A 27,685-nucleotide genomic window follows, 5' to 3' on the forward strand; every position below is an offset into this window, starting at 1 on the left:
AGGAAAATGCTTTTCTTCTTCAGTCATTCCCTTTCCCCTCAACTTCTCCTCTCTGATGGATGCAGGAAGTTTGGGGATGGAGGACCAGGAGTGGCCAGTCACCGTGAGGAGAAATGTTTAATTTCAACCTGCTCCTGAGAGAATTTTTCCATTTCCTCCCTCTTCCCAAGACCTTTTTCTAAGCCAGCATATCGACTCTGCCCACTTTTTCTTTTCTTGGTCTGCATCAATTACTACTTCTTCGCCCAGAAGGTATCTTCTGCTACAACATGAGTTCTACTGGGGACAGAACGTGGGAAGGGAAGGTATATCCTTTCCATGAAAGACGTATCAAATTCTCTCTTCTTGCCTTTTTTTCACTCAGGTGAAAAAACTGGATGTTACTGGTATTTGTCATTACTGTTAAGTAACAAGGCGTTTCCCGGGCGTCAGAGATGAATTTACTCATATTTACTTCCCTCTACAGTTTGAAAAAAATTTGCGGAAGCTTACTAAAAACACACGAAGGGTTCCCAGCCTGAATGTCAGTGGTGTTTAACTTCAGATTCAAACGTGTCTAGAAGGCAGATCAATTTACATGTGGGACTAGGGAGTCTCCTTAAAGAGCTTATCCTGAGAAGAAATGTTGGTAAAAGGAAGCAGTGTAGTTCGACGGAGCAGAGTCTGCACCACACTGCAGACTCACTGGGTCAAGGCTGTGCTCCGGCCAAGTCTAAAGTTGAGGCTGTGAAAATGCAAAGGGCAAGCAAGAGAGCTCCCTGTCCAGGAGCTCCGTGGGGCGGTGACGGCAGTGGGGTCCCCTTCAGGATACCAACGCCGGGCATGCGCACACCGGGTACAGGGACCAGCCCCCTCGGTTGTGAATACCTTGTGAAGACAGCAGTTGCCACTCCTGTGATGCATGTTTAATCAGTTCAAGCAGAACCACCATAAAAGCCAAGACTTTTGGCCTCAGTGCTTATTACAGAAAACTGTTTAACAAACTGTTTAAAAAACAGCAATGGGGGTTAAGACAAAGTACAAATGAAATAAGATACAAAGCTCACTGCATAGAAACATTGGAGACATGGTTGTGTCCTTCCACAACTCAACAAGACACACAAACAGTGTCAGAAACACCCATTTGGTTCAAATTTTAGATTTCAGTCATTTGACAATGATTTCCTGCGCACTTTTTCCGTGTGAGGTACCGCACTGTGGTAGGTGCTGGGGATACAGTAATAAGTGAAAGTAAATTCCTGCTCTCACAGAGCTTCCGGTCCCCTGGGGGGCAGACAGACACCACGAAACAAACATGTCAGGTAGTCAAAGGGTTACGGGGAGGAGCGGGCAGGTAGGCAAAGTTTCTGTACACTCTCCAAATTCTTAGGAGCCATCAGAGGCTGCTTTGAAGGTCACGGGTTGGGGAAAAGATACAAACTCTCAATTATATTTTTGAAATAACTTTTTTATAGGTTGCAAATTTCTGGTCAGACTGTTTAGTTCATGGTCCTCGAGCAGCATTTATACTTTTCTAACTAGAAGCTATGCTAAGTCTTTACGGCTGTACTACCGGAGTATGGCCCACATCATGCATGTGCACGTGTAGGTATAAGTATGCACGTATGTTTACAGACGTGTGTCACCACTTACGTATATGTTAATCTACATTACGTATGAATACATTATTTCTGGCTGTAATGATACAAATCTTTTACATAAATGCGTAGGTTGTATCCAGCTTCTCCAAGAACTATCGATATTGTAGTTCTGAGGCAATTTATTGGTGCTCCCAAGTATATGGTATTTCCAAGTAGACTATGCTTCAGAAAAAATACTGGTCACTTTACAAGCACATCCTGATGAAGCAACATGTGGACCACAAAGAAGAAGGGGATGGAATTGCATTTTTAGGTCAGAAGACAAGGCAAAAATCGAGGGTTTTTTGTTCGCTGCTGCTCAGATGCTTGTTCGCTGAAAACCACAGGGGGTCCTAAACCCCAAAGACACACAGACTCCCACATCCAGGGACCTGGCGACTTGTGTGGTGTCTTTTCATCCTAATGCCCGAGTTTTCCCTCTTCCACATCCCATGAAGGAAGTGCTGCTTCCCTTTGGGATGTCCATTCTGAAGCAGCCTTCTTCCTGTGGTAAATCCCGGGCCCGCGTGCTGACCAGGCCTGTCGCGCTGACACAGCGTGGAAGCCCGGGTTGACAGGGTCCTGGCATGTTCCTCACTTCCTCGCTACAGAGGCAAATTCCCACTGACAGGGCCTTCACAAGCGAAGGGCCAACCCAGATTTGCTTTGAACCAAAGGCCTCCGGTCAGCAGGATCAAAGGTGTGCGTGGGTCCCCGTAGGGATTCTGCAGCAGAGAACTGCCTCGGCGGGGATCCCTGGCCCATACTGTATGCTCCCCTAGGAGCCGGACCGAGGTCCAGGGAAGCACACGGTGTGCTCTGCAAAGGACGTGCTGAGCGTCACGGCCCTTCCCAGGGCAGCTGCTTTCAGCCTTTTCTTCCACCCAGAAGACCACAGCGGACCACTGTGTAAATAAGACTGGCCTGCCGTGATGCTCTGGGTAGCTCCATCTCCCTTCCCTTTCACTGGTCCTTCTGCAACGACTGAAGCTGAGAACCCGGCCTCAGAGGCCACCAGAATTCCTCCACTTCCCTCCTCTGCAGGATCTCCATGAATAATCCCAAATAGCGAATCATTTAAAAATAAGCTATAGATGCCTTTGAAAGGCATTACATATTTTAAAAATTGTTTTCTTCCCAGGTACATTTCCTCCCACACCTTGATAATAAACAATTTGCATTTTCTTGAGGGCATGTAGGCTGAGCAGAAGGGGTACCTGAATACTTCCGGACGGCGTAGAGAAGCTGGCCTGGCGTTAGAAACGATGCAGATACGCCACAAAAACAAACCACCCTCAGGAAGTTAGTCATCAACAGTTGATTACACACATTATTCTTGTTTTTCGCTAAAGTCACCTGCTTCTTTCCTACTGAATGACTCTACTTCTTACTCTGTCTCTTCTCTCAGTACCACTTTCTGGTCCCAAGACTTCTTACATCCGCTGTGACTAATGTCACATACTCCCATATCTTAAAAGATAATAGTAAGCTATCTACTCAGATAGTTTCCCATTTCTCTGTCATTTTAGTGATTATGCACTGTAATCAGAAGCTATTGTTCCAATGTTCTGAATCAGGAAGACTTCATGGACATATAGCAAAAGATTATCTGGTTTTAATCCTAAACCGTAGAAGGGATAGGTAACTGTGATGTAGAAGCCAATGTAATTGGTAAAACGGATAGAATTCCCCTGGAAAATCTGTAAGGACCATACCATGTTTCTGGCATCTGCAGCTGTTTTCCAGAGTAAGCTACCTTTTCAGAAAACCAAGTGATGGTGGTATTCAGGCTTTTCTAAAGACATTTCCAAAGGGCCTACTTTCGTGTCCAAAGAAAAGACCATTATGTTCTAAATGTGTCCTGAAAAATAATGGACTGTAATACTGGGATGGAGGAGGGACAGATGGTATATGCAGCAGCAGTGGCAGCACGGCGACAGGATCAGCCGATGGGAACACAAGCGCCGCCCTTACCACACGACGGCGCGGTGGAGCTTAGGGAATCATTAGGAAGACAGAGGGCATCTTCTGGATTTAACTTCTCACATCCAGGGCGGTCCCATGACAGGTCTTTCAAGACCTTACACGTGGAAAAGAATGTAGAAAACTCTTCTCCAAATTCCTTTCAAATACTTAAGCGCTTGCCTGTATTTTTAGGACCTACGATCTGAAGATGATCTTTCTTCCCCCACAAGCAAATATTCTCTTGCTAGTTACTGAGAGGAGTGAGGAGCCCAGGCTCCCACTGCAACTCCCGCAAGACTCCCTAGTATTTTCGAGTTCATTCCTGGTCACACAGTTTCCTGTTCCAGAAGTTCTTCACTTATTTTACTTTCACTGTTTTCGTCTTCATTAGAATAGTTTCCTGAGTCTTGACTAGTTTGGGAATTGTACTTTTTGTGATCTTCAATTGGATTAGTCTCTTCTATGACAGTAAGAGTGTTTGCATTTTCAATTATAGAACATCTTTCCGTTTGTTCCTCAGAAGTGGAAAGGAGTAGATTCCTTACTGGCCGTTCAGAGAAATACTAATTCAAAAGGGAAAGAACAGAAACAGATTATTTAAAATCACAAAAATTAGTTTTCTAGTTCTAATAAGCTGTGGTTTCTTCAGTTTTCTAGAAACCCTATCTTTTGACATGCATATTAAAAAGCAAGCTAAGAGCACATGGATTGCACTATAACGTTTAGAATAAGACCATCGCTAGTGAGGTCACGTACATGTTGGTATCGTTTTTGGGAATTATATGAAGAGTTCCTAAGAAAGGTCCACTGTGCTATCAAGGGGTGGGGAGTGGAAGAGTGTGGGCGAGGAAGGAAAGGGAGAACACTGGGATTTGGGACATTTTATTTTGACATAATAAAAATTTTGGTATGTAATCCACAAATACCCAGAGAGAGCACAGGGAGAAATTAATTTTTCCCCGTCCCACTAAGAATAAAGAGCTATTGTAACTTGATAGTTTTAAGTTCTTTAAATAACAGCTCTGAATAGAAGAGTATATAGAAATGATATTTAAAAACTCAGGCATAAAAGAGTAAAACGGTTCATATTTATGGAACGTTTGTACAGTGTTAGGCCCTTCTGGTTTATCTCCTGCGGTCCTCCCAATTCTGCAGGATGGTACTACTGGCTCTGTTTTACAGTCTACGGGCACTTGCTCAAGTACCCTTAAGAGAGCTGCTCAAGTTCACAGAGCCAGTAAATGCAAATACGCTACAGCCCATCAACAATTCACCTTCAGGTCTCTGGCTCCAAAGCCTGGAGAACCTGAAACAGGGCAGGCAGCGTGGAAGCTGCCCCAGTGAACACACCACCCCCAGGCTGGTGTCCTCACTCAGTTCCTTCACTAACTCTGCCAACTAAAACACCGGGTGCTGTGAAAGGAAACTCATGTTTTGCTCCTTCGTTTTCTGTGATTTTATCCACAGAATACAGTTTTTGCACTGATGAGAATGTTTTAATCTTTTTGTGAATATAGACTTTCAACAGTAAAACAAGTGCCACAGTAACCAAGCTGCCAAAAAATAGGAGATTAAGGACACACCTTACTATTCCATGTTATATTCTATTAAATGACCGTTTCTAAAGTTAATTTCCTGAAACTCTGAAGAAAAAAACCCCAAATCAGTCTGTACTATTTTCTGAATATCAAGAAAACATTTACATTCTGTTGAAATCAAATATATTTCCCATTCATTTTAAGAAAAATCCAGTTAACTGTTGAAAAGAAAAGTAACATACCTCATCTACAGTGGAAGGAGGTTTACTTGATGGAAAGAACACATAATTGATACACCTCAAGAGGACTTTCACAGCATAAATGATAACGATGATAGAAAATAGCGCAGTGCAAATTCCAGCTATCAGCCAGGTTTTGGAAGTATTTCCTAGAAACAAATAAATGGTGTTTAGCATCTATATAGGTTTTGACACACAAATACATTAAGACTGCTGACAGTTTGTGTGAAACAAATACAGCCACGTGAAAGGAAATATACATTCTATTAAATAATACCAACAATAACATAAAAAAAGTCACAACTGAACTAATTAAGGGATTGCCACATAATAATCATATTAAGGATTATATAAAAAATTAAAATAGTCTCGTTAAATTCTAAGAGTAATCATAAAAGGAAATTAATTATGCAGAGATGCATGAAATAGAAAGCATACAAAAACCACTGAACTAAGCTGAGTATTAAAAATATTTTCTAAAACTGGAAGGCTCGGCGTGAAGTACTCACACAGTTCATGAAGAAAATATTCTCTATATTTTTGTGGTAGAAAGGAAACATTTTACAACTTTCAATGAATTGGTTATTTTTATTAAGTCTTGTTACATTAAAAAAGAAAAGATGCAATCAAAGGTTCTGACCTGGTTTTGTTTTCTCACACACAGTAGCGCTAAAAACACTGCTTTTATTCCACTTGCCATTCTCAGTGAATGCTCTGGCTTTCACACAGTATACAGTCAGCGGTTTCAAGTTAGGAAAGGTAACATCCGTTCTTTTCTCTACAACTTTCCTCTATAAAAAATAAGTAAATCGTTGATAAAATTTAGAACCCCAAGAACTCATACAGGGAATATGTATCTTCTGAATTCCTTAAATAGTCAAGCTAAGATTGGCCTCTCCCAAACACTTAGTTGGTATATGTTTGAGAAATATAAATTTGTTTTGGACAACACATTATAACCAAACTCAAAAGTTAAACATGGCTGCTGCCAAAAAAAAAAAATATGTTCCTGAGACGACTCTAATTTATTTTATAAGTACATGCTGATTTGGTTTAATCACCATCATGTTATCTCTGTTTAGTGGCAGAACAATTAAGTGCAGAGGTTCTGGCCTCAAACTGCCTGTAGCAAGATATCACTCACAGCTACATGGCCTTAGGCAAGTGATTTAAGTTCCCTGGGCCCTACTCCCAGATCTGTAAAGTGAGGACAATTATTACTCCTATTTGTATTAGTCGGCTATTGCCACAATAATGTATAACAAAACATTACAAGGCCAACAAAATAATGTTGTGCAATGCTGTGTAACAAAAGAGCCTGTGGCTCAAAAGATGTTTTTCTTACTCGTGAGTGTCCCAAAGTGCTGGGGGAACGCTCACTGAGGCCGTGGATCAGGTTTAGGTCTGCTCCACAGTCTCCCATCCGCCTGGGGCCAGAGACCACCTGGAGCTTGCTTTCCTCTTGACAAATGGGAGAAGCACGCATGCGCACTTAAGGCCTCTGCTCATACCACATCCACTCCCATTCCACTGTTTACAGCCTAGTATCAATGAGGCAGTAATGAATATTCCATCCCAAGTATCTGCTGAATAGTAATTTAATCCAACTGTCTGGCAGGGTTGAAAAATGATTGAGACGATTCATGTAAAATACTTAGCCCAGTACCTGATACATAATGAGTATTCAATAAATTTGAGTTGTTATTACAATTGTAATTATTGATGTGTTACCCAGCATAGGATGGCCAAAGGGGAAAAAAAAAAGTTATTGAATCTACTATTTGTCAAGCAATGTGGTATGTATTTTCATATATTTTACCTCATTTTAAACCTTATAAACATCCTTTCAAAAAAAATTAAGTTACAATGTAATATGTATAAAATGGATAACTAATGAGAGAACCTGCTGTATAGCACAGGGAACTCCACTTCGCTGTACAGTGGAAACTAACACAACAGTGTAAAACAACTATACCCCAATTAAAAAAAAAAAAATTAAGTTACTATGACCACCACCACTTTAGAGGAGAGGAAACAAAGTTTTAGCAGTTAACCACCTTGCCTAAGGTTACACAATTTGGGGGCTTGAGACACGAATTTAGATCTTTCTGATCTAGGGATGACTGAGAACTAACCATAGTGCTCAATAGGGCTAAATTCTGCTATGGTTACAGAGTGTTCAGATAGTTAAAATGAAACTAGCCAAGTTGCTGGAATTTTCTTAGATTTTCAACAGAAAATGAAGTTACAGAGTTTACCAACTTATGTGCACAAGATTTTTAAAGGTCGATTCCTTGCTTGCAATTCCACAGGGAAAAGTGATCTAGGAATAATGTGGATTATCTGATGTATATTAGCTTTGTCAGTGGTTTTTGAATTTTAGGGTTTAAACAAGTGTTTCTCAACCCTTTTGTCATGACTACTCCCCTAAGGAGCCTTTTTAGACTATTTTTTCCTAATTCCTCCCCCTTTACAAAGTTGAATAAGATTTTGCTGGGCGAAGTTGAACACTCGAGGCAGGTTTTCCTCCTGGAGGGTCACGAACCACTGTAACAGCTAAGATTCTTTTGCGCCCTAAAAACCAATTTTTGCCCTCTTGGAGGTGCCCCACCCCCAGGGGATATGTGGCAATATCTGGAGGCATTTTGGGTTGTCAGAACTGGGACGGAGCGCTACGGGCATCTGGTGGGTAGTGGCCAATGGTATTGCTAGCCATCCTATAATGCACAAGGAAGCTCCCGCAACAAAGAATCAGCCAACCCAAATGTCAAGAGTGTTGAGAAACCCTGGTTCACGAACACCTGAGAATCCTGTTAAAAATACAAATTCCTGAGTTCTACCCCCAGAGATTCTGACTGAGAGGGAATAACCTCAGGATCTGAATTTTAGAAACTAACTTGCGGGGTGGGGGGGGGGACTTCCCTGGCAGTCTAGTGGTTAGGACTCCGTGCTTCCACTGCAGGGGGCACGGGTTCCATCCCCGGTCGGGGAACTAAGATCCTGCATGCCACGTGGCGCGGCCAAAGAGACAACAATAACAACAACAACAATTAACTGGGGCCCAGATGCAGGTGATCGTAACTCTTACTGTGTAAAACATGGGAAATGCTCATTGCTTCCTATTGTAAATATCTGAGTTAATCACATAGTCTTAAAGTTTAAAAATTTCCCTAGAATTTTAACTTCAAGCTTTGTTTAACCAAACCACCGTTATAACTCTAAATTATAAACCTATACTACATAGCTTTTTTACCTCAGCGTTTGAAGTGTTTTCCCAAAAAATAACTTCATAAATTAGTGGGTAAGGCTGGTTCACAGACTTGTTTTCAGACTCTTTTGGAGCACCGATAGAGACGTGCAGTGAGTCATCATTAACGGATTTCATGCTAATGACTGGAGGAAATATGACAGCTAGAAAAAATGTGTAAAGACACAAAGTTCAAATTAGACTCAAAAAACAATGTTAAGGGTTCGCACCAAATTGGAGCATTACAATGTAAAGTAAAAACTATCGGCTTACTTTTCATCTCAGTATTAAATATTTTCTCTTCAGACCAAAAAGATGTGCTATTTCCATTAGATGCTTGTACACGGATACGGTGAATTCCTTCTGGGAAAGCATTTTGAGGAATCACACAGCGGGTAGTTTTGACATCTTCACAGTTTGGTATTTGTTTCCATTTGTCTGAATGACTCCCAGGAATCCTTTTTAAAAACTCACTTTTAAGACAAAAAAATGTTTTTTATTCCAAACACATTAATTTAGTAAACATTTACTGAATACCTATAATACACTAGACACTCCGTTAGGGGCTAAGGTTACAGAGATAAACGGTCCTCACCCTCGGGAAACTCACAGGATGGTGGAAGAGACATGTTCACAAAAGAAAACCAAAGATCTTGCTCCAGAGTGTGATAAGGTAGTGGTGTGCTAGGGTTGGCTCGTACCGGTGCACAGAAACAACTGCTAAATTTTCAGGAATGCTGCCAGCTAGTTGTTAAATACAGCCATTTTTAAAAGTTAAGTTACATAAACTTACAAATAAATAAATTATATTAAAAACAAAAGTAATAAATACTCATCTTGTCCTAATTATTTTCCTACATTTTATTATCTATGCTCAAGGCTAGTTACGTCTATCGTGTCTATGCGGCGGAAACGCTGTATGACGGAGGGCTTACTGTGCATCTTCCCAAATGCATGTTCAGTGACCTGTTGGGAGCTTGACAGGGGCCATAATAGGAGTAGTTATATTATAAAAACTGGCAAATGCTACAGATAAGGCTTTTCCCTTCTGGAAAGCCAGCTGCTAAACGTACCAGCACACCTGTGGGTAAGTGCTGTATCAGAGATACACACCAGTGTCCTAAGAGCAAGTCTGCACAGAGCAAGACTGGGCCTGGAGAGGTTAAGTAAGCTGCTCAGAAACCAACAGCTCCAAGCATCTCAGTTCAAGCCTGGAACTGTAACAGCCTCCTGACTTGCCCCCTTGTCTGTCCTGTCTCCTTAGTCCCGCTGCACCACACACAATGTGGCCACCTTCACCCTCCTCAAACACAGGCCTCACGTTACCCGTTCCTCAACACAAAATTCCCAATGGCACTCAAATGCCTACAGGGCAGTCAGAGGCTAAGTCTAAGCTTATGCCATCCTATTAATTCAATGTTCTCTCTCATTGCTCTCCCAGGCCCAAATGTTCTGCTACTCTCAAAGCAGGTCCTCCCTTCTTGTCGGCAAAATTCCAAACGGGCCCCCCAAATTCCTACCTGCTGGTGCACAAGCCCTACATGATCCCCTCCGCCTCAGTGTGGGCAGGATCCATGAACTCTTGATTAGGTTACATTATTTGGCAAAGGTGAAGGGATCTTACAAATGAAATCAAGGTCCCAAACCAGTTGACTTTGAGTTTATCAAATGAGAGCCTATCCTGGGTGGGCCTGACCTGATCGGATAAGCCCTTTAAAAGAGGGTCTAGAGGTTCTAGAGGACAGAGATTCTCTCTCTTGATGGCCTCCAAGAAGCAGGTCACCATGAGTTCTGCAGCTGCAAGAAATGGATTCTGCCAACCACCACATGAGCTAAGGAGACAGCACGAGACAGCTTGTACGAGACAGCACCCCAGCTGACACCTGAACTGCAGCCTTGCAAGACCCTGAGCAGAGAACCCAGCTAAGCCACACCTGGACTCCTGACCCAAAGTCACGGACAGATAATAAACAGTGTGGTTTTTTTTTTTTTTTTTTTTGCAGTACGTGGCTTCTCACTGTTGTGGCCTCTCCCACTGCAGAGCACAGACTCCAGACGCACAGGCTCAGCGGTCATGGCTCACGGGCCCAGCCGCTCCGCGGCATGTGGGATCTTCCCGGACCGGGGCACGAACCCGTGTCCCCTGCATCGGCAGACGGACTCTCAACCACTGCGCCACCAGGGAAGCCCAACAGTGAGTTTTAAGCTGCTAAGTTTGTGGTAGTTCGTTACAGAGCAATGCAAAATGAACACCTCCTCGTTACCCCAACCTAATTTTGTCTCTTCATATCCTGAGCTTCCCCCTGTGTGTAGCCCCTGCCTGGGATGCCCTCTCTTGTCATTTAAAAACATGTGACTTAGCAATCAAGGCCTGGTTCACACTGCATCTCCTTCCAGAGGGCTTCTTCGGTCTCTCCAGCCCCATCCACCTTTACGCTTCTGACTCTGTAACCCTTATAGTCGGTACTCCACTCCTCAGTCCTAAATCACATTTTGCTATGCGAAGGCAGATAACTGCTTCGGATTTCTAGCGCCGTGTGTTTTATTCTGCTGTACGTTTACGATTCCTTCAGTGCTTTGTACAGCGTGCTAAGGACCCAGAAGAAACGTAGAGACCAGCCATCAGAAACCCCCATCCCTGTCTAGTCTGTGGCCCTACTGGTTAACATGCTTTTGAAAGTGAAGAATACATAAAAGACTCCTCCTGTACAGTTTCCTGATCAGTGTGTGTGTGTGTGTGTGTGTGTGTGTGTGTGTGTGTGTGTGTGTGTGTGTGTGTGTGTGTGTGTGTGTGTGTGTGTGTATCCGTAAGGGCGTGTATGACATGAATGTGTTTATTATGCAAACTGTTACTGCTTCGAAACTAACACCAAAGGGTCGAAAGCAATCAATCGCAGCAGTACTGACTTCCCTTTTCCCTCGTTTTTTCTGCGTCTTTCTAGTCTCTTGCCTCTCACTCCTCCCTTCCTGCTCTACCTATACTTGCCTTTGGCCCCTCTATTCCTCAGTCCTCAGTATCTCTTTCTTTCCCATAGTCCACTTCACCTTCCACTTGATTACCCTCTTCTCTCCTCCCTCTCTACTTATCCCCTACAGTTTTCCAACTAGTATAAACTTATGCAGTCCTCTTCCACTCACGTGGTGCTAAGCTTCACTCATATTTGACTGGTCTCTACTCAATCACGTAGAGCCCAGCTCTCTCCAACTTTCTTAATTTCCCACCAAAGCGATCACTAAAAACTCTGCCAAAGCCACTAAAATGATCAAGACAATGGGAAGGCTAACTTGAATTGAACACGACAGAGTGACTGGACTCAGATCATTTCAAGGACTCATGGAAGAAGTGGGTTCTGAAGAAAAGATCACGGCCATGTGTCAAGTATTCCAGATTGAGGAAATAGCACATGCAACTAGAATCACACCTTCAAAAAAAAAAAAAAAAAAAAAAGAGAGCCGGTAAGAACACTAGATATTATTAGAATACACCCATTTTACAACAAGTGAAGAAACTGAGGCCCAAAGAAGTTAAGTGATTAGCTCAATGACATCCTGGGACTAGAATTAAACACTCCAGTTCCAGTATATCACAACCACCTTTCCCTCAGGCCACACGTGTGCACGGAGCAGCAGGTGGCTGAAGCCGAGTGAAAAGAAACCTAACAAACTGGGCAAAATGAACTTCAAAAGGACATTTATGGAATAGAACTTACTGGGACCACTGAGCTCGAAAAGTCGTGTTTTCACGTGCGTAATCCCATTGAAGGACATAGACCTGATTTTTAGCATCGATTCGTATATTTTCTGGTGAAGGCACTTTGTGTTTCTCTAGAAGACAAAGAGCACAAAACACACACACATTTTCTCCAGTGAGATGGCAGATGGCTAGAACTCCTAACAGCATGAGCGAGAAGATAAAACGCTTGCGTCTTATCATAATGACGTAACAGCGAAATAAGTTATGGTGTGTATTCACACAGGGGAACACTACGCAGCCATTTAAAAGAATGTGATAGATCTATATGTGCCGACATAAAAAGAGAGCCTCAATATATTGGGTTAAACAAGCAAGTTTAAAATATATCTGGCAGGACCTTAGTTTTTAATTTAAAAGACAAAACCCCCCAAACTGTAAGTCCAAGTATATACTTACATAAGCCCTGAAAAAAGTATGAAAGGTTGTACACAGACTGCTGGTGATACTTATCTCTGGTAAATGGAATTGGGGGTCAGGAGGCAGGAGAGGAAACCTTTAAACCCTTCTATACTGTTTGATTTTAAAAACAAAGCATATTAAACTTATAATTAAAATAATAAATCCAAGCTCCTGCCCTTAAACCTTAATCGTTGGCAAGATGTCACTGATTAAATGTATCAGGATGCTTTCATATTTTAACATTTCATCTATAAAGGTAAACTTTTTGGAAGACTAACTGTTCTTCTAGCAACTACCTCCCTTTCTTGTGGATTCTGAATAAAAACAATTTTTTTCATTAGAAAATACTTGGATTTTATGCAAAATTTTCATTATTATTTACTTGAGACAAAAATCCCAAATAACATTTGTTGCTTACGTAAATGCTGTTAGAATGCCTTTGCTTTAATGTCTATTAAACCATCACATAAGCTTTAGCAACTATTGGAAAAATGCCCAGATTGGCAGGTTGCCAATTTATATACATGGTTATTGAATCTGAAGCAAGACTTCCTCCTTACCTGTGGTGTTTATACAATACACTGGACTATAGAAACCAACTCTTCTTGGTGAACGTAGTTCTGCTTTAACTTTTAAACAATAAGTAGTCTCTGGTGAGAGGTTATAGATTTTATCTCTGGAATAAACAGTTTCAGTCCTTTCCTATAATTAAAAAGAAAAAGAAGTCTGTTCTTTAAAAAAGTAAAAAGTCAAGTTTTAGAATGAATTCATGTCATTCTTCTCTCACATCAAACAAAGATAAAGATAATGCTTACTTCTAGACGTGAAGAGTTTTTCCAGATGACTAAGCTATATATAAAGCTGGAATGGTCCATAGCCCACATGATACTGTCTTTTGTCCCAGGAGGAGAGACGTTTATTATTATTGCCTTATCTTCAGCTTCTAAATGTACATCTAGAGGACCAATCTGAGCTGTAAAAATAAAAACATTTACTATGTAAGTTCACGAATACAAGCCCAAACATTCATACAACAAACAATTCTAAGCACTTAATATGTGCCTGGCATCTAAAACGGAGAAAATCCCTCATGGAGCTCACACTTTAGTGAGGGATGTGGCCAAAAATCCCAAATACACAAGTGCATGTAATGTTATCAGGTCACGTGTGCTATAAGAAAAAATGAAGTAACGTGAAGGGACAGAGAATGTCAGCAAGAGCTGTTTTAGGTAAGTTAGTGAGGAGAATGCTCCCCGAGACGTTTGAGCTGAAACCTGAACAAGGTGAGAGAGTCAGTCGTGCACGTCTCGAGGGGAGAAGCGTCCCCAGCTGAGGGGGCACCAAGGGCAGAGCCCCTGAGATGGGAACATGCTCACCATTTTCAAGAGACAGTAGGGGGCGCTCGAATGGCTGAGTGGTAGAAAATGAGATCAGAGAGGCAGCTAGAAGCCAGGTAACAGGCAGAACTCTGTCGTCTGAGTCTGTAGTCTCTGGAGGACTGCTGAGACCTGATTCACATCCGGGAAAGATCACCCTGGTTGATGTGTGAGGAAGCAGGGAAGCTACGGAAGCAGTTCGAGTGACAAATGGAAGTGGCCTGGCGAAGGCTGGTAGCAGGAGTGGAAGTGAGAAGGGATCCGATTCAGGATACACTCTGAAGGTTGATCACTCAGCATTTGTTGATGGACTGGATGTTGCATGAGAGAAAGAGATGTCAAAGGTGATGCCAGGGCTCTTGGCCTGAGCAAATAAATAGGTGACGTCATTAACCGAGATGAAAAACACTGCAAGAAGAGCAGGTCTGGAGGGGGAAAATAAAGAGCTCTGTTTGACATTTTAAATTTGAGACGACTTGTAGACCTCTAAGTAGAGATGCTTAATAGAGAGCTGGTGATATGAGTCTAAGGTAAGGGGAAGGAATGCGGCTGGAGTGATATAATTTGGGGAGTCAAGAGCACAGATGATGTTGAAAGCCATACGATTCCTGGTGGAGGGGGCGTAGGAGAAGAGGTTCAACGACCAAGCCCTGCAGACTGAGCCCTGCAGCTGTCCAACATTTAAAGGTCTGGGGGATGAGAAGAAACTGACAAAGGAGCAACCAAAGAGCAGCAGGAGAGGCAGGAAAGGGCAGCGCCCTAGAGATCAGAGATGGAAGGGTTTCAGGAAGGAGGGAGTAATGAACACGCCGATACCACAGGGGAACTGGGCCAGAAGAGGACAGGGAATCCACTAGGCGCTGTGGAGGTCACGGGAACCTCGGCAAGAGTAGTTTCAGGGTAGTGATGGGGAACAAAGCTCAGATGGAGAGGGCTGAAGAGGGTGTAGGAGGAAAAGTGTACAGAGAGGGGGTACAGATCATTCTCGTGTGAGTTTTGGTATAGGGCAGTGGTTCTCAAACTGTTTGGTCTTGGGACCCCTTTACACTCTTAGAGAAACTGAGGGTCCTAAAGAGCTTTTGTTTACATGGGCTATGTCATTGAATATTTAGCATATTAAACATTAAAACTGATAAAAATTTAAAATATCTACCAATTCATTAAAAAATAGTAATGATAAAACCCACTATGTGATAAAAAATGACTATATTTCCCAAAACAAACAAGCCAAAAAGCTTAGTGAGGAAAGTGGTGCTATTTCACACTCTGTTCAAATCTCTTTAATGTCTGGCTTAATAAAGAAGGCAGCTGTGTCTCACACCTACTTCTGCATTCAGTCAGTCACCATTTCACATCAAACAGCCTCTAGAAAACTCCAGAGTACACTCACGAGAGAATCAAAATGAAAAAGACAAGTAAGTCTTAGAATTACTAAGAAAATAGTTTGGACTTTATAGACCGCCTGAAAGGGTCTTGGAGACCACACTTTGAGAACAGCCACTATAGCAGCGGTCCCCAACCTTTTTGGCACCAGGGACCAGTTTTGTGGAAGACAATATTTCCACGGATTGGTGGGGGCGGCAGTGATGGGAGGAGATGGTTCAGGCGGTAATGCAAGAGGTGGGGAGAGATGAAGAGCGGTGAGGAGTGGTGGGGAGCAGTGGGGAGCGGTGGGGAGCAGTGGGGAGCGGTGAGGTGCGGTGGGGAGCGGTGGGGAGAGATGAAGAGTGGTGGGGAGTGGTGAGGAGCAGTGGGGAGTGGTGAAGAGTGGTGGGGAGCGGCAGATGAAGCTTCGCTCGCTCGCCCGACACGCACGACACTCACCTCCTGCTGCGCAGCCCGGGGTGGAAGGGGTGGTTTGGGGTCCCCTGCACCGTAGGGAAAGCAGGAAAATGATGCCATAGCAGGAAGGAGATACCGGTTTAAGGGAATCCTTGTTTGTTTGTTTGTCTTTAAAGATGGGAGACTTTATATCATGTAAATGAAAGAGGCTGTTCTGGTAATATTTAATAAAGAATACAGTGTAATTCAGCTGGCAACTTCTTACCTTCTTGAAATGGTATAAATGGCTTAACCTCATGCCATTGAGAAGTGCTGTTTCCTTTTTCTGCTCTTATGCGCAATTCAATTTTTTCATAAACATTTTTAAGCTTGACTGAAGAAAAGTTGCATTCGGTACTAGTAATATGCTGACACCCAGGCAATTTCTTCCAATTATCCATCCCTGGTCTTCAAGATAAAAAAGCAAATGAATGAATGAACATTATAAATACAAGAGTGACAAACACGTTTTCTATTTACATTAACATTATAAAGTGTAAGTAGTTATTTCTTCTACTTGAGTTAATGTCCTGACAATATTTTTGTGTGTAACATTCTACTCTTTCTCAATACCTATATACCAAGTTATTATTTATACAATGGAATAATTCTGACATATAGTTAACTTTTTAATGTAAAAAATCCTAATGCATTAGGATTTCAAAGAAGCAGAGAAAGAAAGAACCCGTAAGATAAAAGTGCACTTACTGTTGGCTTTGTTAAAGACAGTTGTGTGACTTTTGGCCAACTACTTTGTATTTTGGATCCTCTCTTCCTTACTGAAAATTTCGGAAGTGGATTTGATGATTCCCTTCTGACCTCTTCCTATGAAGAGACTTACTAACCCTAAGGAAGACCTCAGAATCGGTATGGTTTGAGAATTTCCTCTGCTCTTCTCAAAACCAAACCATCCCTTCTGCATACTGATCTTTGTTACGTGACTAGAAACAAAGAACTTAAAATGTTAACATAAACTAACAAACTTCTCAATGTGGATTTAGTCCCTTAAAAAGTTTGGGTGATATTAGATTTTTTTAAAGCATGTGAAGAAACTAAGTTGGCACAGAGTGCCTTAAACAGAAAGGACATGTTGCTACAAAGGGGACAGGAGGCTGAAGTGAAGGTGAGGGACAGAAAACAAACATTAGATTTCAAAATTTTTGCCTGTGGTAAGCCCTGTCTGCCTTAAACCAAAGAGAGAAACTATCCTCTGAGAAGGCATTTTTGTCAAGCCTAATTCATAGTTCTAGCACTAGCTGATTTTTATTTTTTTGGGTAATATTGTAGACCTCATTTTAAAGATGCTAAAGCATGTTTATTTTTTTTTAAATTAATTTATTTTTAAAAATATTTATTTATTTGGCTGCACCGGGTCTTAGTTGTGGCACTGGGGATCTTCATTGCAGCATGCGGGATCTTTTTTTTGTTTTTAGTTGCAGCGTGTGGGCTCTTAGTTGCGGCACGTGTGTGGGATCTAGTTCCCTGACCAGGGATCGAACCCAGGCCCCCTGCACTGGGAGCATGTAGTCTTAACTACTGGACCATCAGGGAAGTCCCTAAAGCATCTTTAATAAAAAGCTAAGGATGCTCTTTATTAAAAGCTAATAGAAATTAGGGATGATATCTAAATAATGTTTGTGCTGACTCCAATTCAAGTCTACCTTATTTTTCAAAAAAGAAACATCTTTAAAATGTTACTGGGACTTCCCTGGTGGCACAGTGGTTAAGAATCCGCCTGCCCATGCAAGGGACAAGGGTTCTATCCCTGGTCTGGGAAGATCCCACATGCTGTGGAGCAACTAATCCCGCGAGCCACAACTGCTGAGCCTGCGTGCTGCAACTACTGAAGCCCGCGCACCTAGAGCCTGTGCTCCGCGACAAGAGAAGCCACTGCAATGAGAAGCCCGCGCACTGCAATGAAGAATAGCCCACGCTCGCTGCAACTGGAGAAAGCCCGCGTGGAACAACAAAGACCCAACACAGCCAAAAGAAAAAAAGTTACCAATAATATACACTACCATATACACTTCATTCCTGGCGAGTTTCCCCTTCTTTACCTATCTGAGATTTACCTATTTGAGATTAGAGTTGGCATTGATAATACCTTGATTTAAATGCAAATCTTCCTGAGAAACTCCTCCACAACAGAATCTATTTTTTTAAAATCCAGACTTTAAAAATCTAAACCAAAAATTCAGATTGTTTTTCCCCTCAAATGTCATTTATTAGAAAATATAACTCCAGAGAAATTAGGAGATTAAGGAAGTTTGGGGAGTGGGTACAGTACACAGACCTCTTTAAATCAGGTGCATAGAGGGTCAAATAAAATGAGCTCCAGGCAAAAGGTCAGTAAAGCATTTCTGGTCCATTTATATGGAGAACTTTTATTATACTCAACAGAAAACCTTATAAAAAATTTAAAACTAAGCCTTGATATGGTTTTAACCCACGCTCACTCTTTACATCTGTCTTCCCTGCTCCAGGAGATGCAGCTGCCCACTCTATTACAACTGCTTTTGCATGTAAGGGAGCTACTACAGTAGTAGCTACTTTTATATTTTCTTAAAAAAAAAAACAAACTTTATCATATACAGTGTTTAGATCACAACAGAAATATAACTTGAAAATAAATGTGTAACCAATAGAAAATTCATTTCATAAAACCAGTTTCATAATAAAACTTCATGCCATCTTTGTCTCTCCTATTCACTAACGTATTCCAAGTACCCAGAAGAGTGTTTGGCATAAAAGGCATTCAATGTTTGTTGAATGAAGACTGCACACTACATACGTCATAATACACTTTATTTATTTTAAATAAATAAATAAATTCATTTATTTAGTTAATTAATTTATTTTTATTTTTGGCTGTGTTGGGTCTTCGTTGCTGCGCGTGGGCTTTCTCTAGTTGCGGCGAGCGGGGGCTACTCTTCATTGTGGTGCACGGGCTTCCCACTGCGGTGGCTTCTCTTGTTGCAGAGCATGGGCTCTAGGCGCACGGGCTTCAGTAGTTGTGGCACGGGGGCTCAGTAGTTGTGGCTCATGGGCTCTAGAGAGCAGGCTCAGTCGTTGTGGCCCACGGGCTTAGTTGCTCTGTGGCATGTGGGATCTTCCGGACCAGGGCTCAAACCTGTGTCCCCTACACTGGCAGGTGGGTTCTTAACCCACTGTGCCACCAGGGAAGTCCCCATAATACATTTTAGATATAAGTCACAAACACTGACGTCTTAGATAAGCATATGTTCTACAGGCACTGGTATCCCAGCAGCTTATTTATGTGTCTGTGTATCATTTATCACCAGTGATATGTCTAATGTTCTGAGAAACACTATATTGAAAAAAATATCTGTCTGCTGCTGACATTAACTACACTTTGGTTGACCACGTTCTCTGCACCACTGTTATGCGCACTTGATACACAATTGTGCAACACTCACAATAGCCTTCCGAGTTACATGCTTCATCACTGGGGTGTCCCAGGCCAGTCTGCCTGGGACTGTCCTGGTTTAACCTTATTGTTCCAGCTTATCTAAAATCAAGTGCTTCTGTTCACTCTCACAAGTACCCTGGTTTGAATGATAAATTACATATGATCATACTAATTTTTTATCTTTACTTAACAGATAAGGAAACTGTGACAGAGAGAATAAGTAGCAGAGGATAGATTTAAACCCAAGCAGCCTGGCTCAAGTTCATATAACGCTACATCACACTAACCGCTAAACTGGCTCCCCGAACTTGTGACCTGGCATGTTCTTACAAGGCAATTGTTTATAAAGCTAGCAGAACAGAATAGAGAAAGAACACACTGAAATAGTGCATTGGATACTAAAGTCAGAACCGACAGATTATCATGAACTGGAGAATTTAGTAGAAGTGACAGAACGTGTGAAAGAATAAGAACACGAGAGCACTGTCTATGGCTCTGTTCTTTATTACAAGGGTAATTTTATTTTATTATTTTATTTTTATTTATTTAGTTTTTAATTTAATTTTTTTGTGTGTGTGTGGCTATGTTGGGTCTTCGTTGCTGCATGCAGGCTTTCTCTAGTTGCGGTGAGCGGGGGCTACTCTTTGTTGCGGTGCGCGGGCTTCTCATTGTGGTGGCTTCTCTTGTTGCGGAGCACAGGCTCTAGGCACGCGGGCTTCAGTAGTTGTGGTGCACGGGCTCAGTTGCTCCGCGGCATGTGGGATCTTCCCGGACCAGGGCTCGAACCCATGTCCCCTGCATTGGCAGGCAGATTCTTAACCACTGCGCCACCAGGGAAGCCCCTACGAGGGTAATTTTAAATAAAGGAATCTGAAATAATCTCTATTATACCTAAAACAGTTGTTTCATAACAACATTCTGAACTAAGGCAAAGAACAAATTTGGTAACAAAACTCAAAGTTCAATTTCAAGAAAATCTCTAAAGATGAAAACTGTTAAATTATCAGCTCTGAGAAAAACCGTGTGTGTGTGTGTGTGTGTGTGTGTGTGTGTGTGTGTGTGTGTGTGTGTGTGTGTGTGTGTGTGTGTGTGTGTGTGTATACATATATATGGTTGACCCTTGAGCAACACAGGTTTGAACTGTGTGAGCCCACTTACAAGCAGATTTCTTTCAATAAATACACGTTACAGCACCACACGATCTAGGGTTGGTTGAATCCACAGATGCGTAACCGCAGATATGGACGGCCTACTGTAAAGTTATACTCAGATTTCCAACTGCACGGGATGGGGGTTGGGTGGGGTGACCATCCCTAACCCCCGCCATTGTTCAAGGGTCAACTGTATATACACACAGACACAAATTACTAACCAACAACTGGAGAACAACCGGGCTGAAGTGGCGGAATCCTGGTTCTAGAGGTCCTACACCCTGTTTCTTCACTGCCTGATTCCCTGCCTGCTCTTTCTTGGAGAGGGATCATGGTTAGCAGACAGGGTCCCAGAACCCAAAGCAAAGTACTGTACTTTCTGAGTGGTATTTCCTTCTGTAATCCCTTCATCCACAACTCCCTGTCTGCCTATCCTCTTGGCAATCATTAAGTAGAAAGTTAGCACTAGGGAAGAGGCAGAAACACCAGAAACACTGAGTCTGTGGGAAGGCAGGGTCCAATATACTGATGTATATAAAGTGTATCTAGAATTAAAACTTCGTGTATGATGGAGACAAGAGGAAAGCCTGACCACAGAAGCCTATTGCAAGACCGTGGCTAGACCTTTAGGGGCACTCTTCCATATCCTCAAGGTATGCTCTAGGTCAGCCCCTAATTTATATTTAAAGAAGTTGGAGGGCTTCCTTGGTGGCGCAGTGGTTGAGAGTCTGCCTGCCAATGCAGCGGACACGGGTTCAAGCCCTGGTCCGGGAAGATCCCACATGCCACGGAGCAACTGGGCCCGTGAGCCACAACTACTGAGCCTGCACGTCTGGAGCCTGTGCTCCGCAGCAAGAGAGGCCATGACAGTGAGAGGCCCGCGCACTGCGATGAAGAGTGGCCCCCGTTTGCCACAACTAGAGAAAGCCCTCGCACAGAAACGAAGACCCAAGACAGCCAAAAATAAATAAATAAATAAATAAATAAATAAATAAATAAATTTAAAGAAGTTGGAGCATACAGAACAGAGAAGGTATGGCTGTGGACTACAGAAGTTGTCTGCTAGCCTCGTCCCCCAAATCTCTTGCTTCAATACCCAAAGATGAATTTGACTGTGTCTCTATTTGTAGAAATGAAGTTATAAATATTATGCAAAATAGGCATTTTCTTTAAAAAATGGAAAAACCAAATGTTTCCTAAATCTGAAAAAAAAATTTATGGTGTTAAAATGTGGAAGAGTTTGAGAAATAGGTGTGAAACAGAATAAAGGAAACATCATTTAAAATGAAGTTAAAAGTGGTAAAAATTATTCAGCAAATCAATAAGTAGAGTAACGTACATTTTATACTCTGCTGAAAAAGTCACATTCCTGACAGACTCACGGCTGCTGTTCCACTGCAGGATAAAGTTGTCATCAATGATGCAGACCCTGCCATTTTCAGGAGATTTTAGATTTGTTCCCCCTGTCAAGGCAGTAAGAAAGAAGACAGTTATACATACACACATATATACATACTATAGATATTTTATATATTTTTAAATGCTATTCTTCACATCACTGATTGAAGAATGAATACATTTAAATATAAAATATAAAAGTTAAGTATATAAAGGAATCTAAAAAACCTAGTGCTTGCTCTCAGGATAGGGAGGCTGCTAATTATTTCTATCTCTGTATTTGAGAGAGTTGGTTGAGTTTTTAAAATCTACAAAAAGCAAACATTATATATCAATTATATCTCAATAAAGGTAGAAAAAATAAATCATAAAAAGGTAAGCATTGTCTTTTAACTGGAAAAAAAAAGTCTCTGTATAAAAATCATATTTTTCTTTGGTCTTAGAAGTGATACTGACGTAAAGGATACAGGGTTGCACTGTTTAACAGCCTCAATTTGGTTTCGCATACTATGTTCAGAGAGGGATAGACTCTGATAGAGAGCTGAACAGATGTGGTTTCAGAGCTGACAACTATTCATAGGAACCAAACATTCACATAAGAAAATCGATAGAGATATAAAAGTTTATCACGTCACCCAAGCCCTACAGGAACCTGAAAGGGTCTTGACCACTGAATGTATCGTCTGAACCCTTCTGCTTTATTTTTTTCCGGTACGCGGGCCTCTCACTGCTGTGGCCTCTCCCCCTGCGGAGCACAGGCTCCGGACGCGCAGGCTCAGCGGCCATGACTCACGGGCCCAGCCGCTCTGCGGCATGTGGGATCTTCCCGGACCAGGGCTCGAACCTGCATTTCCTGCATCGGCAGGCGGACTCCCAACCACTACGCCACCAGGGAAGCCCCTTCTGTTTATTTTTAAGGACTTCCACCTAGAGACCTATTTTATTTCTTATGCTTTTTTTTTTTTTTTTTTTTTTTTTTTTTGCGGTACGCGGGCCTCTCACTGCTGTGGCCTCTCCCGTTGCGGAGCGCAGGCTCCGGACGCGCAGGCTCAGCGGCCATGGCTCACGGGCCCAGCCGCTCCGCGACATGTGGGATCTTCCCGGACCGGGGCACGAACCCGTGTCCCCTGCATCCGCAGACAGACTCTCAACCACTGCGCCACCAGGGAAGCCCTCTTATGCTATTTTAAAAAACTGAAGTGTAGTTGATTTACAATATTGTGTTAGCTTCAGGTGTACAGCAAAGTGATTCAGTTTTATATATACATGTTGCAGATTATTTTCCATTTTAGGTTATCACAAGATACTGAATATAGTTCCCTGTGTTATACAGTAAATCCTTGTTGCTTATTTATTTTATGTATAGTAGTTTGTATCAGTTACTCCCATACTCCTAATTTATAACCCCCCACCCCTTGCCATTTCTTTTTTTTTTCCCCCCTTTATTTCTTATACTTCTAGTACAAATCTTCCACCAGTTGGATGCCCTCTCTTCTGCTTTTTCCTTTTTGGCCTCTCCAAATAGCGTTTCTCTTCCTCTCTGACCGCCCAAATCCTCCAAGACCCAGATCAAGTTTGCCCCCTAATAGAAGACCTTCCTCAAATACTGCAGCTCATGCCAACCTTGCTCTTTCTTTACATGCTGCATCATGAATCTGCACCATTCAATTTCACACTAAAGTAGATGTACTCAGCACAGTACCCGACATCTAACAGGCTCTCAAAACTTGCTGATTGAAGACGTCTTTTAAAAAATTGCTTCTTTGGGACTTCCCTGGTGGCGCAGTGGTTAAGAATCTGCCTGCCAATGCAGGGGACACGGGTTTGAGCCCTGGTCCGGGAAGATCCCACATGCTGCGGAGCAACTAAGCCCGTGCACCACAACTACTGAGCCTGAGCTCTAGAGCTCGCGAGCCACAACTACTGAGCCCGCATGCCACGACTACTGAAGCCTACGCGCCTAGAGCCCGTGCTCCGCAACAGGGGAAGCCACCACAGTGAGAAGCCTGCGCACCGCAATGAAGAGTAGCCCCTGCTTGCCGCAACTAGAGAAAGCCCGTGCGCAGCAACGAAGATGCGACGCAGCCAAAAATAAATAAATAAATACATTTATTTAGAAAAATTGCTTCTTTATGTTAAACACAACCTCCAACCATACTGGAAGTTCCTTAAGGCAAGGTATACATAGCTTCATACTTAACCTGCATTTTACAGAGTCCTCAGACTAATGCTGAGTTCACAGGAACTTTTTCCATATCACAAAGGACGATCTTTCATGATGATAAATTACAATTTTTAAAAGACCAGCTTTTAAGTTTACTCTTTTCCCTGCACTATTTCTAGCCTTTACTTCTGCTTCAGGGCAAGGATGTTATCTCCTCACAGACTTTCTACTACAGAGGTCCTCGTATAGAACTTTTATTTATTGGGATTGCTGCCTCTACTTTCCGGTTAGAGATATTATGGTACGGAGTCCAAAGGGGAGACAGCTGAGGAAACATTTTCTGATTTTTCTTTTTAATTTGGGGGGTACTCATTGAGTCTCCCCACCCACATTTTCTATTTTACACTCCTATTCTCCGAGACATCATCACCGAATAGTGATCATCACCGAATAGACATCATCACCGATACTCCCTCGTATCCCACTCTAAACTTAATCCCCATCCCAGTTGTTGGAATTTTAGAGATTGTATGCAGCCAAAGGACAGTGACTGGGTTTATGGGGTTAACAAAAGGTCTGATGGCATTTGTAGTCTCCAGCCCAGAATACTCTAATTCTAGTAATTCTGGGCCCTGAGATAGGATGCAGCAATTTGATACCTGGGGTAGAGCCAGGTATTTCCTCAGAGATGAAATCCTTCTGCTACTAAGGGAAGGAAACCCTGGAGTTAGAGGCATCTTGGCATTTGGGAGACAAACAAATAATTGATAAATGGAGAGGGACTTGGAAATAGTTATTAAATAGGATTTTAGAGTTCATAGATTTTATTCTATTAGTATTAGCAATATCCCTTTGATAACAGTTTATTTCAACCTTTAGCATGTAAAATATACAAAAGGGTACTTAATCCAATATTTCTATTTATACAATTGGTTGCTTCAACCCTTCACATTCATATTGATGACTAGAAATGGTTTATTATATATATACATTTTTAGTATTTATTTATTTATTTGGTTGTGCTGGGTCTTAGTTGTGGCAGGTGGGCTCCTTAGTTGTGGCTCATGGGCTCCTTAGTTGCGGCTCGCCAGCTCCTTAGTTGCAGCACATGGACTCCTTAGTTGCGGCACACGGGCTCCTTAGTTGTGGTGTGCAAACTCTTAGTTGCGGCATGCATGTGGGATCTAGTTCCCTGACCAGGGATCGAACCCGGGCCCCCTGCACTAGGAGTGCGGAGTCTTATCCACTGCGCCACCAGGGAAGTCCCATGGTTTACTATATTTTTAAGTCTGACATAAATCCAGACACATACATCTATACAGATATAAATTTCCTCCCATATTTTGGATAGTTTTCTTAGACTAGGATCCCAGAGTTGCATTTACTAGGTTTGAAAGTATGAACAGTTTGATGATTTTGAAACATAGAGCAACATTATGATCTCAAGTTAGGGTTAACATTTCATTTAGTTTTCAACATTGCTATTCCTTTGAGAAAAAAGTAGATTAGTTAACTGAAAGATAACTAAGCCCTTAACATATAGGTGGATAATCAAGAACTAAATTGTGTGACCTTTAGAAAAAGTCTAGCCTTAGGCCCCAGGGCTTTGAGGCCAGATTCTCAGGGTTTGATTTCCTCCTAAAGCACTGGCTAGCTATATGGCCTCAGTCCACTCCTCTGTAAAATGAGGATAACAGTGCCTAGCTTTGTTCTGAAAGCTCAATGAGTTCATCCCTTTAAAACACTAAGAGTGGTGCCTGGTACACAGTTAGGAGGGCAATAGATGCCAGGTGTATGTGAAGTTTATTTTAGCTCTCCTCTAATCCAGATTAAAATTGTGATCTTAATGAACGCCCTCCTGGAATGTTAATTTTACACGAAAATTCTGGGGAAAGTCTTTTTATACGAAAGCAAACATGAGTTTAAGGCAAAATTTTCATGAACAAAAGACTCCAAAGAAATTACCAGGGGTTACATCAGGACCCTAGTACCCATATACTATATACCATGTATGTGGAAGGGTTTGAGAAATAGGTGTGAAACAGAATAAAGGAAACATCATTTAAAATGAAGTCAGGAGGCCAGAAGCTGGAGCCTTCATGCACTTTCACTCACCATCAGTTCCAGACCCCAGGAGGAAGAATTCTCCTCTACCAGCAACAAGCCCAGCCAATGGGAAAAGCAGCACCATCCTGAACTCTTGCTTTCCTCCAATGGACTTTCTCTCAAAACAGCCCCACCCAACTTTCTCCTTTTTCTCTATCAAGTCACCTTCTTCTCTTTTTGTTGTTGGACTTGCCTAAGGTTTTTGACCTAACTTGCTTGTCCCAAATTGCAATTCCTCTGTTATTCTGGAAGAAACCCATTATGCTGGTAAAATAACCAACTGGCTGTTTTATTTTTTAGGACAAGATAGATAGGATACCATGTACCCCAGAAAATAAGGATATGCTTTTCTAAACAAACGGGTGCTTTAAGCCCTCTAGGCAGCCTCACCAACTCCTGGATTCCTGCTCTCAGCTGCTAGGTCCTGTTTGTCTCTGGGCCTACAAAGACGAAGGGGGACACCGAGTCCCCCCTCTCACTACAAAGTCAACCGTATGATAGCTGCCATTCCTCCATGCATCCCAGCTAAGTTAAGAAAGGCAGCAAATTAGCTTGGTGGCTCCCAGCCTTTGTATTTTGGCTTTGTATTTTTCTTTTATTATTATTACTTTTTTATTAGATTGTACGAATCCTGAGGGCAGAGAAATGCTTGCAAACCTTATCCCCCTCCCACATGGGACCAAGTGACTGTTTACTAAATTGAAGAAACAGCAGCACACAGCTCGTGGCTAAAGCCTTATTATTAAAAAGTCCAGTCGAGCTGCCAGATTTTTCGGACAGAAACAAACTCGACACCAAAGCTCTCCCACACCCCGCCCCGCGGGGTAGGAGCCCAGGGAACGGCACAGGGCGGAAGGGATGGCGAGGAGGGCGCCCCCAAGCAAGCGGTGTGGAAAGATCTTGAACATCACTTTCTCTCGTTTGATTTTCGAGCCCAAGTCGGTTTCAATGTGAGCGCTGCGACCACAGACAACCAGAGGTCTCCCAGAGAGGACCTCTGTCCCTCCCGGGTCCGAGGTTTCCCACGCTGCCGCTGTCCAGCCTCGCGCCCAGCCCCCGCCCCAGGGAACGCCATCTCTCACCTGAGGCTGCGGGCAACACCCACGGCGCCCCAGTGACCAGCATGAGGGTCGTCGCGCCCAGGAGCGCAAGCATAGTCCGCGGGCCGCCGGCAGCCCTCCAGTCACATCTTCTGCCACCGCAGGTAGGACGAGGCGGCACGAAGGAAGGTTGGGCGCACTGGCTGTCCCCGGGCCTGCGCCCCAAGCTCACCAAGCCCACCTCCGCGTCGACCCGCCCCTCTGCCCACCGACTCCCGTGCACGCGCCGTCCTTTCTGCGCGCGTGCCACCGTCCGCGCACGCGCGTGGGACACCGGTGGGCAGCGCAGCCTCCGCTGCCCTCCCCCACGACCCCTCTTTCCGGCCCGAGACCGCACACTCGCGGTACACTCTCGGGTTCCGGGAAGACCGCGTCTAA

General features: G+C 42.8%; 1 protein-coding gene across 2 annotated transcripts; it reads right to left on the bottom strand.

Moving 5' to 3' along the window:
* Positions 1-27,685, bottom strand: IFNAR1 (interferon alpha and beta receptor subunit 1). 2 transcript variants are annotated; one of them, XM_060010380.1, is made up of 11 exons: positions 27,290-27,685; positions 21,879-22,002; positions 16,185-16,366; positions 13,577-13,734; positions 13,322-13,463; positions 12,319-12,433; positions 8,882-9,081; positions 8,615-8,772; positions 6,002-6,152; positions 5,365-5,510; positions 1-4,147 (listed from the first exon to the last, which is right to left on the bottom strand). In XM_060010380.1, the coding sequence occupies exons 1-11, from the start codon at positions 27,360-27,362 to the stop codon at positions 3,911-3,913; spliced, it is 1,686 nt and encodes a 561-aa protein (XP_059866363.1). In that variant the 5' UTR covers positions 27,363-27,685; the 3' UTR covers positions 1-3,910. The 2 variants fall into 2 exon arrangements, with proteins under 2 accessions (XP_059866363.1, XP_059866364.1); XM_060010381.1 differs by lacking the exons at positions 16,185-16,366; positions 21,879-22,002; positions 27,290-27,685 and adding an exon at positions 14,138-14,241.

The sequence above is a fragment of the Delphinus delphis genome, chromosome 4, assembly GCF_949987515.2.
Source record: "Delphinus delphis chromosome 4, mDelDel1.2, whole genome shotgun sequence".
Taxonomy (NCBI): domain Eukaryota; kingdom Metazoa; phylum Chordata; class Mammalia; order Artiodactyla; family Delphinidae; genus Delphinus; species Delphinus delphis.